The 24,398-nt window shown below is 41.7% G+C and overlaps 1 protein-coding gene across 1 annotated transcript; it reads left to right on the plus strand.

Moving 5' to 3' along the window:
- The first annotated feature begins 4,096 nt into the window (after positions 1-4,096).
- LOC138871164 (uncharacterized) lies at positions 4,097-7,885 on the plus strand. The gene is made up of 3 exons (XM_070149031.1): positions 4,097-4,249; positions 7,119-7,301; positions 7,613-7,885. The coding sequence occupies exons 1-3, from the start codon at positions 4,097-4,099 to the stop codon at positions 7,883-7,885; spliced, it is 609 nt and encodes a 202-aa protein (XP_070005132.1).
- Positions 7,886-24,398: the final 16,513 nt, after the last annotated feature.

Genomic DNA, 24,398 nt, shown 5'->3' on the forward strand with positions numbered 1-24,398 from the left:
GCAAATTAATCAAGATATACTCCAATGATTACAATTTAACAATTTATAAAAAAATTTAACTCCGCTCAAAAAGTCAACCAAACGTCAACGGTGGGGATCACATCTCGAAATCCAACAAAAATTATAAAATCTGAACCCGCATTCAGCCATGAGTCCAAACATACAAAATTGCTCAAATTCGACCACAACTCGGCCTTCAAATCCTCAATTAAAGTCTATGAATATTTCTACCATTTTAAACCCAAAATACTAATTTGTTGATAAAAACAATAATAGATTCATGTAATTTAACCAAAACTGAGTTAGAATCAATTACCCCAATCCATATGGTGAAGATCGCCTAAAACATCGCTTCAATCCGAGCTTCATAGCTCCAAATGTGTTAAAAATGACCGAAACCCCCGTTTTAGAATCTATCCAAGCAAGTCACATTTGACACCTGAGACTTATAACTCGCATTTTATACCTATGATTTGCCAAAACGCTAGAAAAACAACAATCTTTCCCGACCAAAAAATGGGCATAACTAGCTTGTACGATGTCTGAATTCGACGATTCATTTTGCTATGGCTCTAATTTCAATACGGATCTAATGCTTTAATCAAAACTGGATTTGGAGCGTATTTTCTTAATGCAGTACCACTTATGTTTGAAGAAACGACGTCGAAACATTCTAGAAATATCCAAATTAAATTTCGAGCATACGCCCGAGTCCAAAATCACCATCCGGACCTAACAGAATCATCAAAACTCCAATCCGAGGTCGAATACAAAAATTTAAACTTGGTCAACTTTTTCAACTTAATACTTCCAACATGAAATTCATTTTTCTGAACTAATCTCGAAACACTTGAAAACCAAAGCCAATAATACGCATTGGTCATAATACATCATATGAAGCTACTCAAGATTTCAAATAGTTGAATGGGATGTAAATCCTCAATACAACCAGTCAAGTCATTATAATAAATCTCGTGTAAAATTTTCTTAGATGGTACAAGTTGTTGAAGAGAAATATGACCATAATTAGGCAAAACAAGATGTGACGACCCGGCCAGTCATCTCATGAGTTACCACTTAGTTTTCCCCATTTCTAATTCTTTATGCTTCGTTATCCGTGTTTTGTGGTATCGGATTGGTCGGATCGTATCCGGAATTATTTTGGTAAGGTTTGAGACACTTAGTCTCTTTTAAGGAAGTTTAAGTTGGAAAAGTCAACTGAACGTTGACTTAAGTGTTAGAGGGCTCGGATGTGAGTTCCGATAGTTTGGTTAGCTTCAGGAGGTGATTTATGACTTAGGAGTGTGATCGGAATAAGTTTTGGAGGTTCGGAGTTGATTAAGGCTTGAATTGGCGAAGTTGAGATTTTGGCGATTTACGGTTGATAGGCGAGATTTTGATATAGGGGTCGGAATAGAATTCTGAGAGTTGCAGTAGTTCCGTTGGGTCATTTGGGATGTTTGTGAAAAATTTCAGGTCATTCGGACGTGGTTTGGTTGGGTTTTTGAGCTAAAGAGGAATTCAAAAGATATTAGAAAGTTTGGCTTGAATGCGATGTGTTTTGGGTGATTTGATGTTGTTTGAGGTGTTTTGATGATTGGAACAAGTTTGAATAAGGTATTAGGATATGTTTGTACTTTTAGTTGAGGTCCCGGGGAACTCGGGGTGATTTCGGAAGGTTAACAGGAAATTTGGATTGTTGTTGCAGCTGCTGAATTTGCTGCTTCTGGTATTTTCGCACCTGCGGATTAGGGACCGCAGGTGCAGCGCTGCATATGCGAGAGAGTGGCCGCAGAAGCGACCAGAGGTATGTTTGACTGGGAAAGCAGAAACAGCTAGGAGAACTGCATCTGCGATGTCGCAGATGCGGGCGAGGAACCGCAGATGCGGATGGCTGGGAACTTAAATGATTCCGCAGAAGCAGATGTTGAACCGCAATTGCGGTACCGCAAAAGTGGGTATGGGACCGCAGATGCGAAAAGGTCTAGGCAGAAGGTATAAATTGTCTTCTTCGCAAAATTTTTCTAAGTTTATTAGTTTTGAAGACGGGAAAGAGGCTAAGGCATAGGATTTTAATAGGAATCAATGGATATCAAATGGGTAAGTTCCCTAAGCTTAATTACTTGGGTTTACGATCATTTTCCATTGTTTAATCATGGTTTTAGTGGAGATTAAGGAAGAAAAATTGGGGATTAGGGCTTGAGTTTAAGAGGCCTCTAAATGGAGATTTGAGGGGTCATTTGGACTCCGATTTCAGTGTTCTTGATATATATAGACTCATGGGAGGATAACAATTCCGTTGATGTGAAAATATTCGAATTCCGAGACATGGGCCTGGGGTCGGGTTTTTGTAATTTCGGGATTTGTGCCATGTATTGATTTTTTCCACTTGGGCTTCGTTCCATTAGCATATTTTGATGTCCTCATTCTGATTTTGGATAGATTCGACGAGAGTAGAGGCCGATTTGAGGGGCAAAGGCATCGCGAACTAGAGATTTGGCCGGTTCGAGGTGAGTAATGATTGTAAATGATTTTCTGAGGGTTTGAAATAACGGATTGCACATCGTAGTGCTATATTGAGGTGAGGCACACGCTTGATGACGAGCATAGGGTCGTACACTATTGGGGATCATGACTTGGTCCATCCCGATTGATGATTTTACCACGTATTTGATTTAAAAATATTTGCTATCATTAGTATTTGTGTTGAATGCCATATTTGGGCCTAGTGCCAACTATTTGAACCCTTCGAGGCTTTTTACTGGTATTTTCCTCACTGTTTTGACTGTATACTTGAACTCACTCATATTATATTTCACTACTTTTCATACTCAGCCATGTTTACTCTATTTTAACACTTACATGATCTTTTAAATTATATTTTGGGTTAAGAAACATGTTTTACTACTGCCCGAGTGGTTGGTGAGGATTTTTGACTGAGTAAGGCCGAGGGTCTATGTTGTGAGGAAACATTTGATACTGATTATGAAGCCGATGGCATGAGATATGTACGCCATGAGGTGGCTTGATTGATATGAGGCCGAGGGCCTAGTGATGATGCCACGAGGTGGCTTGATATTGTGTTTGGGCCGTAAGGGGCCCCTCCAGGAGTCTGTACACCCCTAGTGATCGCGGGTACCCATTGTGATGTGAGATTGTGCCCGAGAGGCTGGTATTATGATCTGAGATTTAAGCCCGAGGGGCTGGTACTATTCTGAGATGTTGCCCAAGGGGCGGATTTGTTGATACAATGCCCGAGGGGCGAGTCTTTATGTGTTTATTTTTCATATTTGACTACCAATTACCTGCTTAATTATTGAAAAAGGCTTTTCATGAAACTGCATTTGAGGTAAAGGATTTTACCTACCTTTCACTGATTTACTGATTTTAAATGGTTTTACTGCTTCATTATAGAATGCTTTGTGCCTTACGTTATTTCTTACTTCCAGTCTTTATTTACATTTGTTACTCACTGAGTTGGAGTACTCACTTTACTCTCTGCAACCCTGTGTGCAGATTCAGGCATTGCTGATCTTGTAGTGCGAGTTGAGAGCTCCTGGCGGACATTCGGAGTTCACGAGGTAGCTGTTTAACGTCCGCAGACCCGTGTTTCTCCCTTTTTGTCATTTCTATCTATATATCAGACAGTTTGTAATAGTTTATCAGACTTGTATTAGAACTTGTAAATGCTCATGACTAGTGACACCCTGGTATCGAGCTATGTTGGGTTGTTCTTCCGCATATTTATGATATTATCTGCTACTTTGGATTGTTTTATCATGTTTCAGCTGTTTTTAAATGCTTAATTGTTAATAATTTGGAAAATGGGAAGTGTCGGCTGGCCTTGTCTTCACGAAAGGCGCCATCACGATCGGGTCCGGTTTAGGATCGTGACAAGTTGGTATCCGAGCTTAGGTTACACAGGTATCACGAGTCATGAGAAAGTTTAGTAGAGTCTCGCGGATCGGTACGGAGACGTCTGTATTTATCCTCAAGGGGCTGCAGAACCTTTAGGAAAAACTTTATTCTTAAAATTCTTGTCGTGCGAATTTGTTAATCCGAAGTACTAAACTTCTATCATTCTATTCTCTCATAGATGGTTAGGACACGCGCTACCAGTCAGGATGGACGACCACCAGTACCACCGGCTGTGGCCACCAGAGGGCGAGGACGCAGCCGTGGTCGAGGTAGGGGCAAAGCAGCTAGGGCAGTACCTGCAAATCCACCAGCTGCCCCAGTTCAGGATCAGGTCCCAATTATGGACACTCCTGCAGCACCAGCTTAGGCACCAACTGTGCCCATCATGATTACAGGTCTTCAAGAGGCCTTGGCTCTGATCTTATCAGTTTGCACTGGCCTAGCTCAAGCGGTTTCAGCCACTAGAGCCGCAGCTACTTCTCAGGCCGGGCAAGGCAATCAGACTCCCGATGCTCGCACACCTGAGCAGGTCGTGTAGGGACATCAGACACTGGCGGCACATCCAGCCAAGCCAGTTGTAGCTGCTCAGGACTATGTAGTTCCTGCTATGTCGGAGGATGAGCAGCGAAGATTGCAGAGGTTTGGTAGGCTTCAGCCTCCGACCTTCAGTGGTGCAGAGGGTGAGAATGCCCAGGCTTTCTTAGATAAGTTCTAGAGGATGCTTCGTACAATAGTTTTCTGGAGCTGCCTTTACTTGGTGGGAGGCTTTGAGAGGCGTAGGCCTATTGGTGCAACACCCCTTACCTGGCAGCAGTTCTCCGTTCTCTTTCTGGAGAAGTATGTGCCGCAATCCTATAGAGAGGAGCTGTGTAGAGAGTTTGAGTGGTTGCGTCAGGGAGAGATGAATGTGATGCAGTACGAGATGAGGTTCTTCGAGTTAGCTCATCATGTTGTTTGGATGGTTTCGACAGATAGAGAGAGGATTAGGAGGTTTGTTGATGGCCTCACTTATCAGGTTCATATTCTCATGACCAGGGAGAGGGTGATTGGTGCTACTTTCGAGGAGGTTGTGGATATTGCTCGTGAGATTGAGTGTGTTCATCGCCAGGAGCGCGAGGAGAGGGAAGCCAAGAGGCCTCGAGGATCTGGTAGTTACAACGATACTCCTTTGAGGGATCAGTTTTAGCACGACAGAGGCCGTCCATTCAAGCATGCTCAGCCAGCTCGCCCAGGTTATCATGGGGAATCATCAGGTCAAGGTTCTCACAGTTCTCATCAGGGCCAGTTATCACTTAGTGCCCTTCCAGCTCAGAGTTCGTCCCGTGCTCCATCACTTCAGGGCTATTCTATGCCGAGTGCATCTGCTAGTCACTTCAGTGCGAGGGGTTCCCTTCAGTCCCCTTCTCCAGCACCTGGGAGTTGTTGTGAGTGTGGTGAGATAGGTCATATGTGGAGGTGGTGGCCTCGTCTTCTTGCGAGTTCATCTCAGCAGAGGGGTCAGAATGGCTTCAGCGTCAATTACTTCACCACCACCCGCCCAGCCAGCTAGGGGTGGAGGTCAGTCAGCTAGGGATCTCCCTAGAGGGGGAGGTCGATCAGGTGGCGGTCCGGCCCATTTCTATGTACTTCCAAGCAAACCCGAAGTTATTACTTCAGATGCTGTTATTACATGTATTGTTTCAGTCTACCACAGAGATGCCTCTGTATTATGTGATCCCGGTTCCACTTTTTCTTATGTGTCATCATACTTTGCTCGTTATTTGGGTATGCCCCGTGAGTTTCTTGCTTCACCTATTCATGTATCTACCCCGGTGGGCGATACTGTTGTTATAGACCGTGTGTACCGGTCACGTGTGGTGACTATTGGGGGTCTGGAGACCCGTGTGGATCTTTTATTATTGTGTATGGTAGATTTCGATGTCATTTTGGGCTTGAATTGGCTATCTCCGTGTCGTGCTATTCTGGACTGTCATGCTAAGACAGTCACATTATCTATACCGGGTGTGCCACGGATCAAGTGGCGAGGTGTGACTGATTATGTTCCTAGTAGAGTAATCTCATTCCTTAAAGCCCAACGTATGGCTGGGAAGGGTAGTCTTTCATATCTAGCCTTTGTGAGGGAGGTCGGAGCTGAGACTCCCAGTATTGATTCTATTCTAGTAGTGAGGGATTTTCCCGATGTGTTTCCTGCAGACCTGCCGAGTATACCACCGGATAGGGATATTGATTTTGGTATTGACATGGTGTCGGGCACTTAGCCTATTTCTATTCTGTAGTATCGTATGACACCAACAGAGTTGAAAGACTTAAATGAGTAGCTTCAGGAACTCCTTGATAAGGGGTTCATTCGGCCTAGTATGTCACCTTGGGGTGTGCCGGTTCTTTTTGTGAAGAAGAAGGATGGCACTATTAGAATGTGCATTGATTAAAGAAAATTGAACAAAGTAACAGTTAAGAACAAGTATCCTATGCCTCACATTTATGATTTATTCGACTAGCTTCAGGGATACAGAGTGTTCTCCAAGATTGATCTCCGTTTAGGTTATCACCAGTTGAAGATCAGGGACTCGGATATTCTTAAGACGACTTTCAGGACCCGATATGGTCATTATGAGTTCTTGGTGATGTCTTTTGGACTAACCAATGCCCCAGCAGTGTTCATGCATTTGATGAACAGCGTGTTCCATCCTTATCTCGACTCGTTTGTCATAGTCTTCATTGATGATATTTTGGTGTACTCGTGTATTCAGGAGGAGCACGCGAAGCATTTGAGAGTTTTGTTGCTAAGACTGAGGGAGGAGAATCTTTATGCAAAATTCTCCATGTGTGAGTTTTGGCTCAGTTCAGTGGCTTTCTTGGGGCACGTGGTGTCCAGCGAGGGTATTTAGGTTGATCCAAAGAAGATAGAGGCGGTTCAGAGATGGCCCAGACCGTCCTTAGCCACAGAGATTCGCAGCTTTCTTGGTTTGGCAGGCTATTATCGCCAGTTTGTTCAGGGATTCTCATCTATCGCATCGCCCTTGACCAAGTTGACTCAGAAGGTTCCTTCATTTGTATGGTCAGACGAGTGTGAGGAGAGCTTTCAAAAGCTCAAGACAGCTTTGACCACAGCTCAAGTGTTAGTTTTGCCATCAGATTCAGGTTCATATACCGTGTATTGTGATACTATGAGAGTTGGTATTGGTTGTGTATTGATGCAGGACGGTAGAGTTATTGCTTATGTTTCTCGTCGGTTGAAGCCGCATGAGAAGAACTACCCCGTTCATAATTTGGAGCTGGCTGCCATTGTTCACGGGTTGAATATTTGGAGACATTACTTGTATGGCGTATCTTGTGAGGTGTTCACTGATCATCATAGTCTTCAGCACTTATTCAAGCAAAAGGTTCTTAATTTGAGGCAGCGGAGATGGTTGGAGTTACTTAAGGATTATGATATCATTATATTGTACCATCCAGGAAAGGCCAATGTGGTAGCCGACGGTTTGAACTGAAAGGCAGTGAGTATGGGAAGTTTGGCATATATTCCAATTAGTAAGAGACCTCTGGCAGTTGATGTTCAGGCCTTGGCCAACCGGTTTGTGAGGTTGGATATTTCGGAGCCAAGTCGGGTATTGGCTTGTGTGGTTTCTCGGTCTTCCTTATATGATCGCATCAGAGAGTGCCAATATGATGATCCCCATTTGCTTGTCCTCAGGGACAAGTTCAACATGATGATGCTAGAGACATGACCATCGGTGATGATGGGGTGTTGAGGATGCATGGCCGAATTTATGTGTCCAATGTGGATGGGCTTCGGAAGTTGATTCTGGAGGAGGCCCATAGCTTGCGATATTCCCTTCATCCGGGTGCCCCGAAGATGTATCAGGATTCGAGGCAGCATTATTGGTGGAGAAGAATGAAGAAAGGCATTGTGGGATTTGTAGCTCGGTGTTTCAATTGTCAGCAGGTAAAATACAAGCATCAGTGACCAGGTGTCTTGCTTTTGCACATGGATATTCCCGAGTGGAAGTAGGAGAGGATCACTATGGATTTTGTTGTTGGACTTCCACGGGCTTTGAGAAAGTTCAATGCTATTTGGGTGATTGTGGATCGGCTGACCAAGTCTGCGAACTTCATTTCTGTGTGTACTACCTATTCTTCAGAATGGTTGGCAGAGATCTATATTTGGGAGATTGTTTGTTTGCATGGTGTCCCAGTTTCCATCATTTCAGATAGGGGCACTCAGTTTACATCGCAGTTTTGGAGGTCTGTGCAGCGAGAGTTAGGTACTCAGGTTGAGTTGAGCACAACTTTTCATCTCAGACGGACGGGCAGTTCGAGTGTATGATTTAGATATTGGAGGACATGTTGCGTGCTTGTGTCATTGATTTCGGAGGGTCATGGCATCAGTTTCTACCGGTTGCAGAGCTTGCTTATAACAACAGCTACCAGTCGAGTATTCAGATGGCTCCATATGAGGCTTTGTATGGGAGGCGGTGTAGATCTCCAGTTGGTTGGTTCAAGCCCGGTGAGACTAGGCTATTAGGGATAGACTTGGTGTAGGATGCCTTAGAAAAGGTGAAGGTAATTCAGGAGAGGCTTCATACAGCGTAGTCGAGACAAAAGAGTTATGCTGACAGGAAGGTTCGAGATGTGTCCTACATGGTTGGTGAGAAGGTACTGTTGAAGGTTTCTCCCATGAAAGGGTGTTATGAGATTTGGGAAGAAAGGGAAATTGAGTCTTTGGTTCATTGGGCCTTTTGAGGTGCTTCGGAGGATTGGGGAGGTGGCTTACGAGCTTGCTTTGCCACCCAGCTTGTCGAGTGTGCATCCGCTATTTCATGTTTCTATGCTCCGGAAGTATATTGGGGATCCATCTCATGTTTTGGATTTTAGCACGGTTCAGTTGGATGATGATTTGACTTATGATGTGGAGCCAGTAGCTATTTTGGGTCGGCAGGTTTGAAAGTTGAGGTCAAAGGATATAACTTCAGTGAAAGTGCAGTGGAGAGGTCGGCCCGTGGAGGAAGCTACCTAGGAGACCAAGCGGGAGATGCGGAGCAGATATCCTCACCTGTTTAAAGCTTCAGGTAAGTTTCTTGACTCGTTCGAGGATGAATGTTTATTTAAGTTGGGGAGGATGTGACGACCCGGCCAGTCGTCTCAAGAGTTACTGCTCCGTTTTCCCCATTTCTATTTCTTTATGCTTCGTTATCCGTATTTTGTTGTATCGGGTTGGTCGGATCAAATCCGGAATGATTTTGGTAAGTTTTGAGACACTTAGTCTCTTTTAAGGAAGTTTAAGTTGGAAAAATCAATCGGATGGTGACTAATGTGTTAGAGGGCTCAGATGTGAGTTCCAATGGTTCAGTTAGCTTCGGGAGGTGATTTATGACTTAGGAGTGCGATCAGAATGAGTTTTGGAGTTGATTTAGGCTTGAATTGGCAAAGTTAAGATTTTGCCAATTTCCGATTGATAGGCAAGATATTGATATAGGGGTCGGAATGGAATTCCGAGAGTTGCAGTAGTTCCGTTGGGTCATTTGGGATGTGTGTACAAAATTTCATGTCATTTGGACGTGGTTTGGTTGGGTTTTTGATCAAAAGAGGAATTCGGAATATTTTAGAAAGTTTGGCTTGAATCTGATGTGTTTTGGGTGATTTGATATTGTTTGAGGTGTTTTGATGATTCGAACAAGTTTGAATAAGGTATTAGGATATGTTTGTGCTTTTGGTTGAGGTCCCGGGGGTCTCAGGGTGATTTTGGAAGGTTAACGGGAAGTTTGGATTGTTGTTGCAGCTGCTGAATTGTTGTTTCTCGTATTTTCGCACCTGCGGATTGGAGACCGCAAGTGCGGCGCCGCATATGCGAGAGAGTGGTCGTAGAAGCGACCAGAGGTATGTTTTACTAGGACCGCAAAAGTGTCTAGGAGAGTCGCATCTGCGATGTTGCATATGCGGGTGAGGAACCGCAGATGCGGATGGCTGGGAACATAAGTGATTCCGCAGAAGCGGACGTTGAACGGAAATTGTGGTACCGCAGAAGCGGGTATGGGACCGCAGATGCGAAAAGGTCTGGGCAGAAGGTATAAATTGTCTTCTTCGCGAGATTTTGCTAAGTTTATCATTTTTGAAGACGGGAAAGAGGCTAAGGCATAGGATTTTAAGAGGAATCAAAGGATATCAGTTGGGTAAGTTCCCTAAGCTTAATTACTTGGGTTTAAGATCATTTTTCCATTGTTTAATCATGGTTTTAGTGGAGATTAAGGAAGAAAAATTGGGAATTAGGGCTTGAGTTTAAGTGGCCTCTAAATGAGGATTTGAGGGGTCATTTCGACTCCGATTTCAGTATTCTTGATATGTATAGACCCGTGGGTAGATAAGGATTCGATTGATGTGAAAATTATCGAATTCCGAAACGTGGTCCCGGGGGTCGGGTTTTGGTAATTTTGGGATTTGTGCCATGTATTGATTTTTTTTCTTGGGCTTCGTTCCATTAGCATATTTTGACGTCCTTCTGATTTTGGATAGATTTGACGCGAGTGGAGGCCGATTTGAGGGGCAAAGGCGTCGTGAGCTAGAGATTTGACCGATTCGAGGTGAGTAATGACTGTAAATGATGTTCTGAGGGTTTGAAGCCCCGGATTGCACATCGTAGTGCTATATTGAGGAGAGGCACACGCTTGATGACAAGCGTGAGGTCGTGCACTACTGGGGATCGTGACTTGGTCCATCCTGATTGATGATTTTACCGCGTATTTGATTGAAAACTATTTGCTATCATTATTACTTGGGCTGAATGGCATATTTGTGCCTAGTGCCAACTATTTGAAACCTTCGGGACTTTTTACTTGTATTTTCCTCACTGTTTTGACTTTATACTTGAACTCAGTCATGTTATATTTCACTGTTTTTCGTACTCAGCCATGTTTACTTTGTTTTAACACTTACATGATCTTTTAAATGATATTTTGGGCTGAGAAATATATTTTACTACTGCCCGAGTGGCTGTTGAGGATTTTTGACTAAGTAAGGCCGAGGACCTATGTTGTGAGGAAACATTTGATACTGATTATGTGGCCGAGGGCCTGAGATATGTATGCCACAAGGTGGCTTGATTGATATGAGGCCGAGGGTCTAGTGATGATGCCATGAGATGACTTGATATTGCGCTTGGGCCATAAGAGGCCCCTCCAGGAGTCTGTACACCCCCAGTGAGCGCGGGTACCCATTGTGATGTGAGATTAAGCCTGAGGGGCTGGTATTGTGATCTAAGATTTGAGCCCGAGGGGCTGGTACTGCTCTGAGATGTTGCCCGAGGGGCGAATTTGTTGATACTGTGCCCGAGGGGCGAGCCTTTATGTGTTTATTTTTCATATTCGACTGCCAATTACCTGCGTTATTATTGAAAAAGGCTTTTCATGAAACTACATTTGAGCTAAAGGATTTTACCTACCTCTTACTGATTTACTGATTTTAAATGGTTTTACTGCTTCATTATTGAATGCTTTGTGCCTTACGTGATTTCTTGCTTTCAGTCTTTATTTACATTTGTTACTCACTGAGTTGGAGTACTCACTTTATTCCCTACACCCATATGTGCAGATTCAGGCGTTGCCGATCCTGCCAGTGCGAGTTGAGAGCTCCTGGCGGACATTCGGAGTTCACGAGGTAGCTACTTGACGTTCGCAGTCCCGTAATTCTCCCTCTTTGTCATTTCTATCTATATATCAGACAGTTTATAATAGTTTACAGACTTCTTAGACTTGTATTAGAACTTGTAGATGCTCATGACTAGTGACACCCCAGTATCGGGCTGTGTTGGGTTGTTCTTCCGCGTATTTATGATATTATCTGCTACTTTGGATTGATTTATCATGTTTCGGCTGTTTCTAAATGCTTAATTGTTAATAATTTGGAAAATGCGAAGCATGGGCTGGCCTTGTCTTCACGAGAGGCGTCATCACGATCGGATCTGGGTTTAGGGTCGTGACAGAAGACAACAAAACCACAGATTTCACTTGGAAGATTTTGTTTTTGACAATTCTATTGTTAAAATTCCTGAAGTAATATCAATTTTACGAAAAAAAATACAGCAAGATGCGGAGGAAGGGTTTATCGTAGAGTAGAGGTGGAGGTAGTGAAACGGTGGTTATTATATTAACTTCGAGGGTATTTTTGACCCGAAAGTATAACGGAAGGTAAATGTGATCATTTTCCCTATATAAAAAGGTTATTGTTGTGTTTTCACCTAAAACCACGAACCCACAAACTCCAAATTCTGATTTCACCGCTGAGCCCAAATAAATTTTACCTTATAATACATGTATAAAACTCAAACATGCATTATAGGGCTGTCTATTTCGCAGTTCATACCCGATAAAATTATAAGTTATACATTGTCTGGTATGTTCTTTTTCGTGTTCACAAAAATAATACATGTTTGAGTTATACTAGAATTTGCATATGCATTAATTAAAACGGGATAAAATATGGAACAAGAATATGAGTATTACTGTATTAGTAATTCAAGCTTAGTGTTTTCTGTAAATCTTTTTCTATAAACATTTATTGTTGAGCCAATTCCTTTACTTCTGAACAGCTGAACTTCAGTCCTTGTTAAATCACACCAATATTTTCCTAGTATATTATTGCTTTGCTCAAACTTTTGCATAGTAAATCTTACATCCAGCCCGCTTCGGCAGCCAATTATTGAGGCGGCTCATTATTTCTGTAGTATATGCTAACAGCAAATCAAAAGAAAAAGAGAGGAAAAAGCTGCACTCTTAAGGACAAAGTAGTTGGCTTTCATTACGTTATGCACTAATTTGGATTCAGTTACCGTACTACATGCATAGAATAAAACCTATTAAATAATCATTTACGTACATATACAGTCAGATCTTTCCATAAATATACAGTCAGATATTTCCATAAGAGCATTCTTATATAACAATTCTTCTTTAAAAAAGTTAAATTTTTTCGGAAACAAATTTCATGTTATATTATATTATATGTTTTCTATAATAATAATTCGCTATAACATTCAAAAATATTCGGAACAAACGAATCTGTTATAGTTTGACTGTATATTCTTTTATTAATGTTTCATCCGAAACAGGTAAAAAAAAAAAAAAATCCAAGGTACAGTGACTCTTTTGGTAAAAAAATAATCCTTGAGATGCAGTCATACCTAAGCAGCTCAAATATGATTTTTGCATTGCATCATTCCTTTATCATTCAAGTCAAAACGTTAAAAATAATCAAGTACTGGGCCCTATATCTTACACTTTAGGATTTACTCTTAACTTGTTTTCTGGTTAGGTTTATTTGTTTACCATTTTAAGGGTCGATGTTTTAACATGTATCCCCATGTTTTAAAGTGTTGCTAGGCCTAGCGATATGTTTAACTTTTATCCCTATTTTTTAAAATATTATAAATATACACTTAGTGGCAGAACTTCTCCTTTCTCTCCGATCCCTCTTTTCTTTTATCCCTGATGTGATTTCATTTCACCGAACACCTGCAAAAGAATTGAAGTTTGTTGGTAATAATGGTGTTCCGAAAACAGAAAATCAGAAAAATAGAATTTAGAAAAGAAAATTTGAAAATAACTCCGAGCCCACAATTTTTTTTGTGTGTCTTTAAGGAATTTAATTCCCTTACTGTTGCCCAAGGTATACGGATTAATTCCTTCCAAGATAGAACGGAATAACTATTCTATGATAGCGGTACTTCAAATCATAGAACTTCAGCGAACTCAACAAATGGAGCAAATCACACTTGATATTTAATTTTATTTGGAAAAATAATACAGCAATATAGAAAAGAGAGGTGGAATTTTCAGATTTTTCATGTCTGAAAATTGAGGCTAAGCCTCTAAATTTATAAACAATGATAGGGGTAAGATGAAAAGGTGAAATTCAAAAAGTTCCTCTTACATTTCTCATTCACACACATTCACGAAATCTAACAATCACCCACATGAATAGGGAATGACAGTATATTTAAAAACATGCAAAAAACTTGTGTGATTTGCAAGTAAGGATTAATCGCATCTGGATAAGTAGATTTTCCTATAAACTTTTTGTAGTGAACATATGTCGGATATACTCGGTCAATCAGTAGATTTGATATCTTTGAACCGTCGAGCTTTGATGTATACATAGACAACCATAATAACCAGCCAAGCTGAGAAAGCTTCGATTCTCAATAGGTGAGGTTGGTTTGGGCCAACTCTAAACCGCCTCTATCTTCTTTGGATCAACCTTAATCCCCTCACTGGACACCACTTGCCCCAGGAATGCCACCGAACTAATACAGAACTCAGCACTTGGAGAACTTGGAATAAAGCTTCTCCTCCCTCAACCGGTGCAACACAATCCTCAAATATTTGGCATGATCCTCCTGGCTATGTGAGTACATCAGGATATCATCAATGAATACTATGAAAAATGAGTCGAGATAAGGCTGAAATACATTGTTCATCAGATGCATGAAGGCGACTGGGGCATTGGTCACCCCAAAAGACATTACAAGAAACTCATAATGACCGTAATGGGTCCTAAATATTGTCTTTAGAATATTCAAGTCTCGAATCTTCAACAAGTGATACCCAGACCTCAAATCAATCTTAGAGAACACCCTATCTCCCTGAAGCTGGTCGAATAGATTATTAATGTGCGGTAAAGGATACTTGTTCTTGATTGTAACTTTGTTCAATTGCATATAGTCGATGCACATCCGCACAGTACCATCCTTCTTCTTCACAAACAGAACCAGTTTACCCCAAGGAGACACACTAGGCCTAATAAATCCCTTATCAAGAAGTTCCTGAAGCTGCTCTTTCAATTCATTCAACTCAGCTGGTGCCATACAATACGGAGGAATAGAAATAGGTTGAGTGCCAGGTACCAAGTCAATACAAAAGTCAATATCCCTGTCGAGCGACATGATCAATAGATCTGCATGAAACACATCCAGAAAGTCTCGCACCACCGGAACCTAATCAATAGTAGGAGTATCAATACCAACATCCCTCACAAAGGCTAAATAGGATAAACACCCCTTTCTAACCATCCGTGGGTCCTTCAAATATGAAATCACTCTTCTGGCATAGTCTAGATAACCTTTCTACTCAATCCTTGGCAACCCCGGCATCGCCAACGTCATGGTCTTAGCGTGACAATCCAGAATAGCATTGCATGGAGACAACCAATTCATACCCAAGACCGCGTCGAAATCAACAATACTAAGCAATAAGAGGTCAACTTTAGTCTCACATCCCCCAATAGTCACTACACATGACTAATATACATGGTCCACAATAATAGTATCGCCCACTAGCATAGATACATGAACAGATGAAACTAGGGACTCACAGGGCATATCTAGACAATGAGAAAAATACGGCGATACATACGAATAAGTGGAACCAGGATCAAATAATACAGAAGCATCTTTGTGGCATACTAAGAGAATATATGTGATCACTGTGTCTGAAGCAACAACATACGGCTTGGCAGGTATAGCATATTATTGGGACTAACCGCTACCCGATCAGCCTCCCCCTGTAGGGAGATCTCTAGCTGCCTAGGCCCCACCCCGAGCTGGCTGGGCGAGTGGTGAAGTAACTAGTGCTGAAGTTGTAGTATGACCCCTCTACTAAACTAGGCCTCTTAAGAAGCGGGGACACTGCCTCCTCATATGACCAAGCTACTCACACTTGTAACAACTCCGATCTGACAATGGTGGTGGGGACTGGATCAGGCCCCGAGAACCTAAATACACCCTAGAAGAACTTGGTACAGATGAACCCTGAACTGAAGGATCATGGGATGAACTCTGAGCTGGAAGGGCACTGAGAGATGACTGACCCGGGTGGGCGATGTATGAACCATGGCTAGATGATGCACCACGATGAAATAGACAAGTCATATGAGCAGGCCTATAAGGACGATCCCTGTTGTGGTAGGACTGCACCTAGAAGGAACACCACTAAAGTCACCCAAACTATGAGGCCTATTGGCCTCCCTCTCCTCATGCTCCTGAAAACGAACCATCTCTATCTGGTGTGCAATATCCACCACATCGTCGAACGTAGCATCGGATACCCTCTCCCGAGTCATAAGCTATCACAACTGATAGGTGAGGCCATCAATGAACCTCCTAATCCTCCTTCTATCAGTGGGAACCAACCAAACTTCATGACGGCCCAACTCTGAAAACCTCTTCTCATACTGCATCACGGACATGCCATCCTGATGTAGCTTCTCAAATTGTATACGCAGCTCTTCCTGCGAGACTGTGGCACTAAATCTTCCAAGAAGAGAACGGAGAACTCATGCCATGTAAGTGGTGCTGTACCGACCGGCCTGCACCTCTCATAAACCTCCCACCATCTGAAGGCAACCCCAATAAACTGAAATATAGTAAATGAGACCCCACTGGTCTCTAGAATACCTGCCGTGCGAAGAATCCACTGACACCTATCAAAAAAGTCCTAGGCATCCTCAGACTCAGCCCCGCTGAATGATGGATAATGGAACCTCCCAAATCTCTCTAGTCTCCTCTGCTTGTCATTAGTCAAATGGGACCCAACTAGGCCTGAGCAACTAAAGTCGACTGGGCTGTAGTGCCCCCGGTGTCTGTAGTCCCTACATCACTTACTCTGGTGTATAGGCGATGAGAGTCTGAGTACCTCTCCTGGCATGGAAAGTAGCTGCTGCGGTTGGAACAGAAACCGCCTCAGTAAGGCTGGTGCACACAGTCAAAATCTGAGCTAAAGCCTCCTGAAGGTCTGGAATCACAATGGGCGCAGCTGGTGCCTGAGCTAGCCCCACCGGCTCAACTGTATCTGGTACCTACTCCTGAGCTGGAGCAACATGTGGATCTGCAGGTGTTGCTCTAGCTAATGTACGAGGTGCACCTCTGCCCCTACCGCGGCCCTTATAGAGACCCTAATCTCTCATGGCCCTAGCGGCGGTACTGGTTTTTGTTCATCCTGCCTGGTAGCACGTGTACTCGCCATTTATGAGAGAATAGAATAACAGAAGTTTAGTTAGCGGAATCCACAAATCCGCACGACAAGAATACAAGAATATGAGCTTCCTAAGGTTTCGATAGCCTCTTGAATATAAGTACAGACGTCTCTGTACCGATCCGTACGACTCTACTAAACTTGCTTATGATTCGTGAGACCTATATAACCTAGGCTCTAATACTAACTTGTCACGATCCAAAATTCGACCTGTCATGATGGCGCCTGTCATGGTACTAGGAAAGCCGACATCTCACACATATCAACATTTTTAAATCCCAAATACGCAAAAATAAGTTTAAATAATTAAGGATCTCGTAAGACTATATATAACATCGAAACTCAATACAAACTTCTCCTACAAGATCTGGATGTCACGGAGTACATGAGCATCTGCATATCAATACAGTCTGACCAAAGGAATATTTCCCAGGAATATAGAATATTATAAACAAGACTAAAAGATAAAGAGGAGATTCAAGGTCTACGGACACGAAGCAGCTACCTCGATGATCTCTAAACTGATAAGTCGTCAGGAATCAACAACCGTCATGCCCAAAAATACATGGATCTGCACACGAAGTGTAGGGTGCAGCGTGAGTACAACCAACTCAATAAGTAACAAGTCTAACATGTGGTCTGAAAGCAGTGACGAGCTCAAACAATACTGTGAAAATACAGAATTTAGCAAATACAGAAAAGTAGACATGCTTCCAGGATCAACAGCTAAGTTCATCACAAGTAAACTAGGCCAAGTGTGACCGATAAGAAGTATATGACATCTCTATATCTACATGGCAAGTGAATAGCGTATGTGATTTAACACAGTGTAATCCCAAGTACTCATTCTCTCACAGTGCTCAATCTGCCCCTCTCAGGCCTCGCTTGCCACAGTCAGTCACTCAGATATATATCCACAAGGCCCATTACGGAAAAAATAACCCGATCCATATATAAGGCTCATTGCGGCATATAACCCGATCCATATATATATATATATCCATAAGGCTCGTTGCGACGTGCAACCCGATCCATATATATAGCCATAGGGCTCATTACTGCGTGCAACCCGATCCATATATACATAGCCATAAGGCTCGTTACGGCGTGCGACTCGATCCATATATATACATACATACATACATACATACATACATATATATATCACTTTCAGTACGACACTCAGGCCCTAACTCAGTCACCAACCTTTCCAGTCTTTCGGGTTAACAACGATCATACTAAGTGACCCTACTCAATGATTCGAGATATGACAATATACAACAGAGGTTGAGATATGATATAAATGATGAACGTGACTGAGTACATAACTGCAATTAAACAATTAACTTAACAGCAAGGAACAACCAATGTGGGTCCCAACAGTACTAGTATATAGCCTAAACATGATTTCTACCAGAAATTACAGTTCAAACGCTCCAACACATAGAGTATGGTAAAAGTGTTTAGTTAAGGTAGCTACACAGTTCCATGAAATCGATTAATTCATAATCTACACAGTGTACAACCACACGTTCGTCACCTAGCATGCGCGTCACCTCAACATCAATCGTATAACACGAAATTTGGGTTTTCATACCCTCAAAATCAAGTTTAGAAGTGTTGCTTACCTCAAACCACGCAAATCTCTACTCCAGCAAACCATTGCCTCGTGAAACATCCTCCAAATGCCTCAAATCTAGCCACAAACACGCTATAGGAATCAATTTCAAATAAAAGTGCTAAGTTCTTAATCAAAAGTCAAAAAGTCAATCCTCCCCCCTGGGACCACGTCTCGGAATCCGGTAAAAGTTGCAAAATCCGAACACCCATTCAACTACGAGTCTACCCATACCTAAATTACTCAAAATCCGATACCAAAATCTCGATCAAAACCTCAAAATCCGGCCTAAGAAATTTCCTCCATTTTCCCCAATTTTCTAACCCAATTCACTAATTAAATGACAAAAACAATAATGGATTCATGTAATACAACTAATTAAAACCGAGTTAGAGTCACTTACCCCAAGTAACTCCTTGAAAATCGCCTCAAAAATCGCTCAAATCCGAGGTCTCTAGCTTAAAATATGAAAAATGGATTCAAACCCTTATTTTTTGAAAATTTAACACTGCTGCCCAGTTATCCTTCGACACGAACACGACCCTCTTCCTAGGTTCGTGTAGCACAAATTAGTTTGTCCCACTAAATTACCTTACGCGATCGCGAAGACCTCCATGCGAATGCGAAACACCGCTTCCTCATACCTACGCGATCGTGTCTCCCCTCACGTGATCCCGAAGCACAAATGCATGAGAACCAGCTGCATCCTCTCCTCTTCGGGAACACGGCTATGCCCACTCGTTCGCGCTGCACTTCCTGGCCAACCTATTTGATCGCATACCCTATCTCGCGAATGCGTAGAGTAAAATCACCACTGCCCCAAATAAGCCTACGCGATCGTGGACCTGACCACGCGATCACATATATTGAAACCAGATACAGACAATAGAAAATCTTCAGCCATAACACCAAGTCCAAAATTGATCCTTTAAGTATCCGAAAATCGCCCGAGGCCCCCAAGGCCTCAACCAAACGTACCATCAAGTCCCAAAACATCATACGAACTTAGTCAAGCCTTCAAATTACATCAAGCAATGCTAAAACTACGAATCGCGCAAAGATTCAAGCCTAATGAACTTTTGAACTTTTAACTTCTGCATTTGATGCTGAAACCTATCAAATCACGTCCGATTGACCCTAAATTTTGCAGACAAGTCACAAATAACACAACGGACCTTCTTAAACTTTTGGAACCCAATCCGAGATCGTTAACCACAAGGTCCACTCTCGATCAAACTTCTAAATTTCAAACTTTCGTCATTTCACGCCTAATTTAACTACCGACCTCCAAATCACACGCCGAACACACTCCTAAGTCCAATATCATCTAACGTAGCTCACAGAACCATTAAAACTATATTTTAGAGTTATTTACACACAAGTCAACATCTGGTCAACCATTTCAACTTAAACTTCCAACCTTGAGACTAAGTATCTCAATCCATTCTGAAACATTCCCGAACCCTGAACCAACTACCCAGCAAGTCAGATAACAATAATAAGTCATAAAATGAATAGTAAATAGGAGAACGAGGCTACAACTCTCAAAGAGACCGACCGGATCCTTACATCAATTAGTTATTCAATTATTATTTTTTCGCAAAGATAAACTTATACTATCATTCTATCGACAACCACCACTAACCATCATTATACAATCACAACTGTTAGCTATCACCAGCCACTAACATCATCACCACTACCAAACGTCAAAACCAGCTACCAATATTATCAATTACCTCCATCACCACAACTATCATCACTAATTCCAACCACCACTACATTCGACTTCAGCCACTAACACCTCCAGCATTATAGTTGCCACCACCGCCAACCACTACTAACATTGTTGTCAACTACCATTACCATCTATTGCCAGACACTACCACCAATAATCATCGCCACTTTTTATGGCACAATCACTGTCACTAGCCACCACCATCAAATACTACTACCTTACCACATCAATATTCATCAGTATTATTTTATTTCTTGAAGTTAAAATAAAAATAGAAATAAAAAACCAATGCAGACAAGTGGCTGATGCATAAGAGTAAATGAACAATGAATGCAAAAAGAGGAAGTGAGGTCATCGCACGTGAAGTGAGCGTCATCAGAGCATGAACTCCACACATTCAGCAACGTGTTCAATAGTATTCACAACTATTTACTATGTTTCAAACAAGTTTGATATCAAAGTTCTTGGTTGGATCGGAAGAGAAGTATAAATTACTCAAATTGGGGAATATAGAATGTTAATTGCAATTAATCTGAGTTAACCTAGCAGGAAAGAATGTACCATTTGAAAGATTATCAGCCTAAGCTTAGGGAAACAAACTTAAGCCAAATAATCAAAATACCCCTACTATTATCGGACAAAATACAATAAATTACAAATTTTACGGGTAAGTAAAACGATTCAAAAAGATATTTTACAGTTAGACGAATATGAACTAAGCTGCATTAAAGTTAGTTGAGAAGATCCACACGGATATGTACGTGAGTATATGTAATGTCTTTTCCTTGAGGGAGACACATAATTTAAGTACTTGTACCACAGGTCAGGAGAAAATTCAATGCATTATATTTTACAAGCCAATACAATGAAGGGATACATCATCAGAAGGATAGACAAACAACGCATACATTAAATTTGTTTACAATTAAATCCTCCCTCTTCACCTTGCTTACCTCATCATGACCAAAGTGTCCCCCAACCTCCCATTTTTCGGTCCTTGTCCCCTTTGTTTAAACAACCTTGCTTGCATAAAAGTTTGGTTGCTCGTACCAGCTTAATAATAAATAACAATAAGTTGATTTGTATGTGTCATACAACCAGGAGGGTACAGAAAAAACCGATAAATCGCATCAAATCGATAATCCGAGTCAAATCGAGAAAAAAATCCAACTATGATTTGGTTTGATTTGATCTGGTATTAGAAAATAGAACCTCACCATAATTGATTTGACTTTGTTTTAACTAAAAAATGTCAAGCGAAAATCAAACCAACACGACATTACATGTATACAAGTTTTAATTTTTTTTATACATAAAAATAATAATTGTAATGTAATTTATAAATATTTTTTAAACTTTTTCATAGTTCTCTCTTTTAATGTATTATTTCAAGCTTGATGTCATGACCCGCCACATCATCATGCTATGTAGGTGCCACTTCGCAAATACTTTTTGCCATATGGAAAGCGTACATATGAAATAGACTAGCACATGTGGGAAGGTTCTAGAAAAATATGAAGATTTTTCATGAAAGACCTCAGAACCCTATGGAATTGCTAGGAAAGTCCTGAGAAGATTCTAGCTATATAGAAAATTCTAGAGAAAGGACTTACTTGTAAATAATAAGGGCCTTGTATAATAATTATTATTTACTCACTATTTCGTAGGAGACTAGTATATAAAGGAGGCTATTCATTTGTAACTTACCAAGAAAAACAATATAGTTCCCTCTTATATAAAAGATTCCTTTGGCAATTCTCTTGTGCTCTAACATTCCATTAGCGATTTTGAGTGTGGGAAGGCTGACTTAGAATAGCAAGAAGGTGAGCAAGTTGTGCAAGATCGTGGGCGAGTTGTTAAATGCCGCATGTGTACTTCGTTAAATACTAAGGATGTGATAACGTGGTATCAGAGTAAATGTTATGACTAAAGGAATGTTAGAAAGAACACAATAGATTGCTAAAAGGAAGCTTTGTAGGGAACCATTGTCGGGATTACCAAGGGCGTGGTACATGCAAAAGGCACATATGTGAATGTCCCTAAGCAAAAGGTGTGTGGCAGTGCATGGGACGCACGCAAGGTGAACGACTTACTTTGGAGGATGGAGAAGTACTTTGGACGTAGTTAAGGAGGATGGAAAAATTGTTAAGGTACGCAACGCCTCAATGTACTCGACCGAGGTTGCCGCACTGGGGTGGCGTCTGAAGTGTGCCAACATGGAAAAAGGGCTATGCAATATTGTGATGTGAGAGACGTTCAAGATGACGTTGAAGAGAAATTCTACTCGATAAATGTGGTGTACGAGGCTAGGCGGAAGCTAAGGGAGCTCCAACAAACGGCCACAATTTGGGAGTATATAAGCGAGTTCACTACCTTAATGCTGCAAATCTTGTCATTGTCTGAGGAAGATTCCCTCTTCAAATTCATGAATGGGTTGCAAAGTTGGGAAAAGCAAGAGTTAAGAAGGCATCAAGTAGCCAACGTGGATGAGGCCATAGCGGTAGCCGAGTTGCTCATTGAATTCAAGAAGGAGATTGCCAAGTCCAAAGAAAGCAACATCGAGAGCAGTCGGGGAGATCAAGACAAGGATAATGGGAAAGGCATAACCGAGGTATACAAGGGCAATATCAAGGGGTAATCCCATAATGGACAGGGATCCAAGAGAAACGGTAAGGTGCTTGAAAATGGTAGCGAGTACATGACTAATGGAAAACTTACATATGAAGTAGACTAGCACATGTGGGAAGGTGCTAGAGAAATATGGAGATTTCTCATGGAAGACCTCAGAACCCTATGGAATTGCTAGGAAAGTCCTTAGAAGATTCTAGCTATGTAGAAAATTCTAGAGAAATGACTTACTTGTAAATAATAAGGGCCTTGTATAATAATAATTATTTACTCACTCGTTCCTAAGAGAGTAGTACATAAAGGGGGCTATTCATTTGTAACGCACCGAGAAAAATAATTAAGTTCTCTCTAATACAAAAGCTTCCTTTGAGAATTCTCTTGTGTTCTAATATTCCCTTAGCGATCTTGAGTGTGGTTAGGCTGACTTGGCATAATAAGAATGTGAGAAGTTGTGCAAGATCGTGAGTGAGTTGTCAAGTTGTGACGACTCGGCTAGTCGTCTCATGAGTTACCGCTCTGTTTCTCCCATTTCTGCTTCTTTATGCTTCTTTATCCATATTTTGTAGTAACGGATTGGTCGGATCGAGTCCGAAATAATTTTTGGTAAGGTTTGAGACACTTAGTCTCCTTTAAGGAAGTTTAAGTTGGAAAAAGTCAACCGGATATTGACCTATGTGTTAGAGGGTTCAGATATGAGTTCCGAGAGTTCTGTTAGCTTAGGGAGGTGATTTATGACTTAGGAGTGTGATCGGAATGGGTATTGGAGGTTCGGAGTATATTTAGGATTGAATTGGCGAAATTGATATTTTGGCGATTTTTGGTTGATAGGCGAGATTTTGATATAGGGGTCAGAATGGAATTCCAAGAGTTGCAGTAGCTTCGTTGTATTAATTGGGATGTGTGTGTAAAATTTCAGGTCATTCGGACGTGGTTTGGTTGAGTTTTTTATCAAAAGCATATTTCGGAAGATTTTAGAAACTTAAGCTTGAATCCGATGTGTTTTGAGTGATTTGATGTCGTTTGAGGTGTTTTGAACATTGGTACAAGTTTAAATAATATATCAAGATATGTTTGGTGCCTTTGGTTGAGGTCCCGGGGGCCTCGGGTGAGTTTCAGGTTGTCATTCGGATCATTTTGAGTTAAGAAAGATTGCAGAAAAATGGTTTCAGCTATTGCAGGTGATTTGGTCTTCGCGTTCGCGAGAGGACCCTCGCATTCGCGAAGGGCCAGCAAGGGAGGTGTCAGGTTTGGCCTTCGTGTTCGCGAAGGGCTGAATTAGTAAGCATCGCATTCGCGTGAGTCATGGTCACGTTCGCTTAGGTTGGTGAAGCTGAGGCATCGCGTTCGTGATGGTGGGGTCACATTCGCGAAGAAGAGTTTTGGTCAATGGTATTTTTGTGCTTAGCGAATGCGAGGCTTTGACCGCGTTCGCAAAGAAGGATTTTCAGGCCTGGGCAAAATGTTCAAAAGGTCGTCT

Source organism: Nicotiana sylvestris, chromosome 6, assembly GCF_000393655.2.
Source record: "Nicotiana sylvestris chromosome 6, ASM39365v2, whole genome shotgun sequence".
Lineage (NCBI taxonomy): Eukaryota > Viridiplantae > Streptophyta > Magnoliopsida > Solanales > Solanaceae > Nicotiana > Nicotiana sylvestris.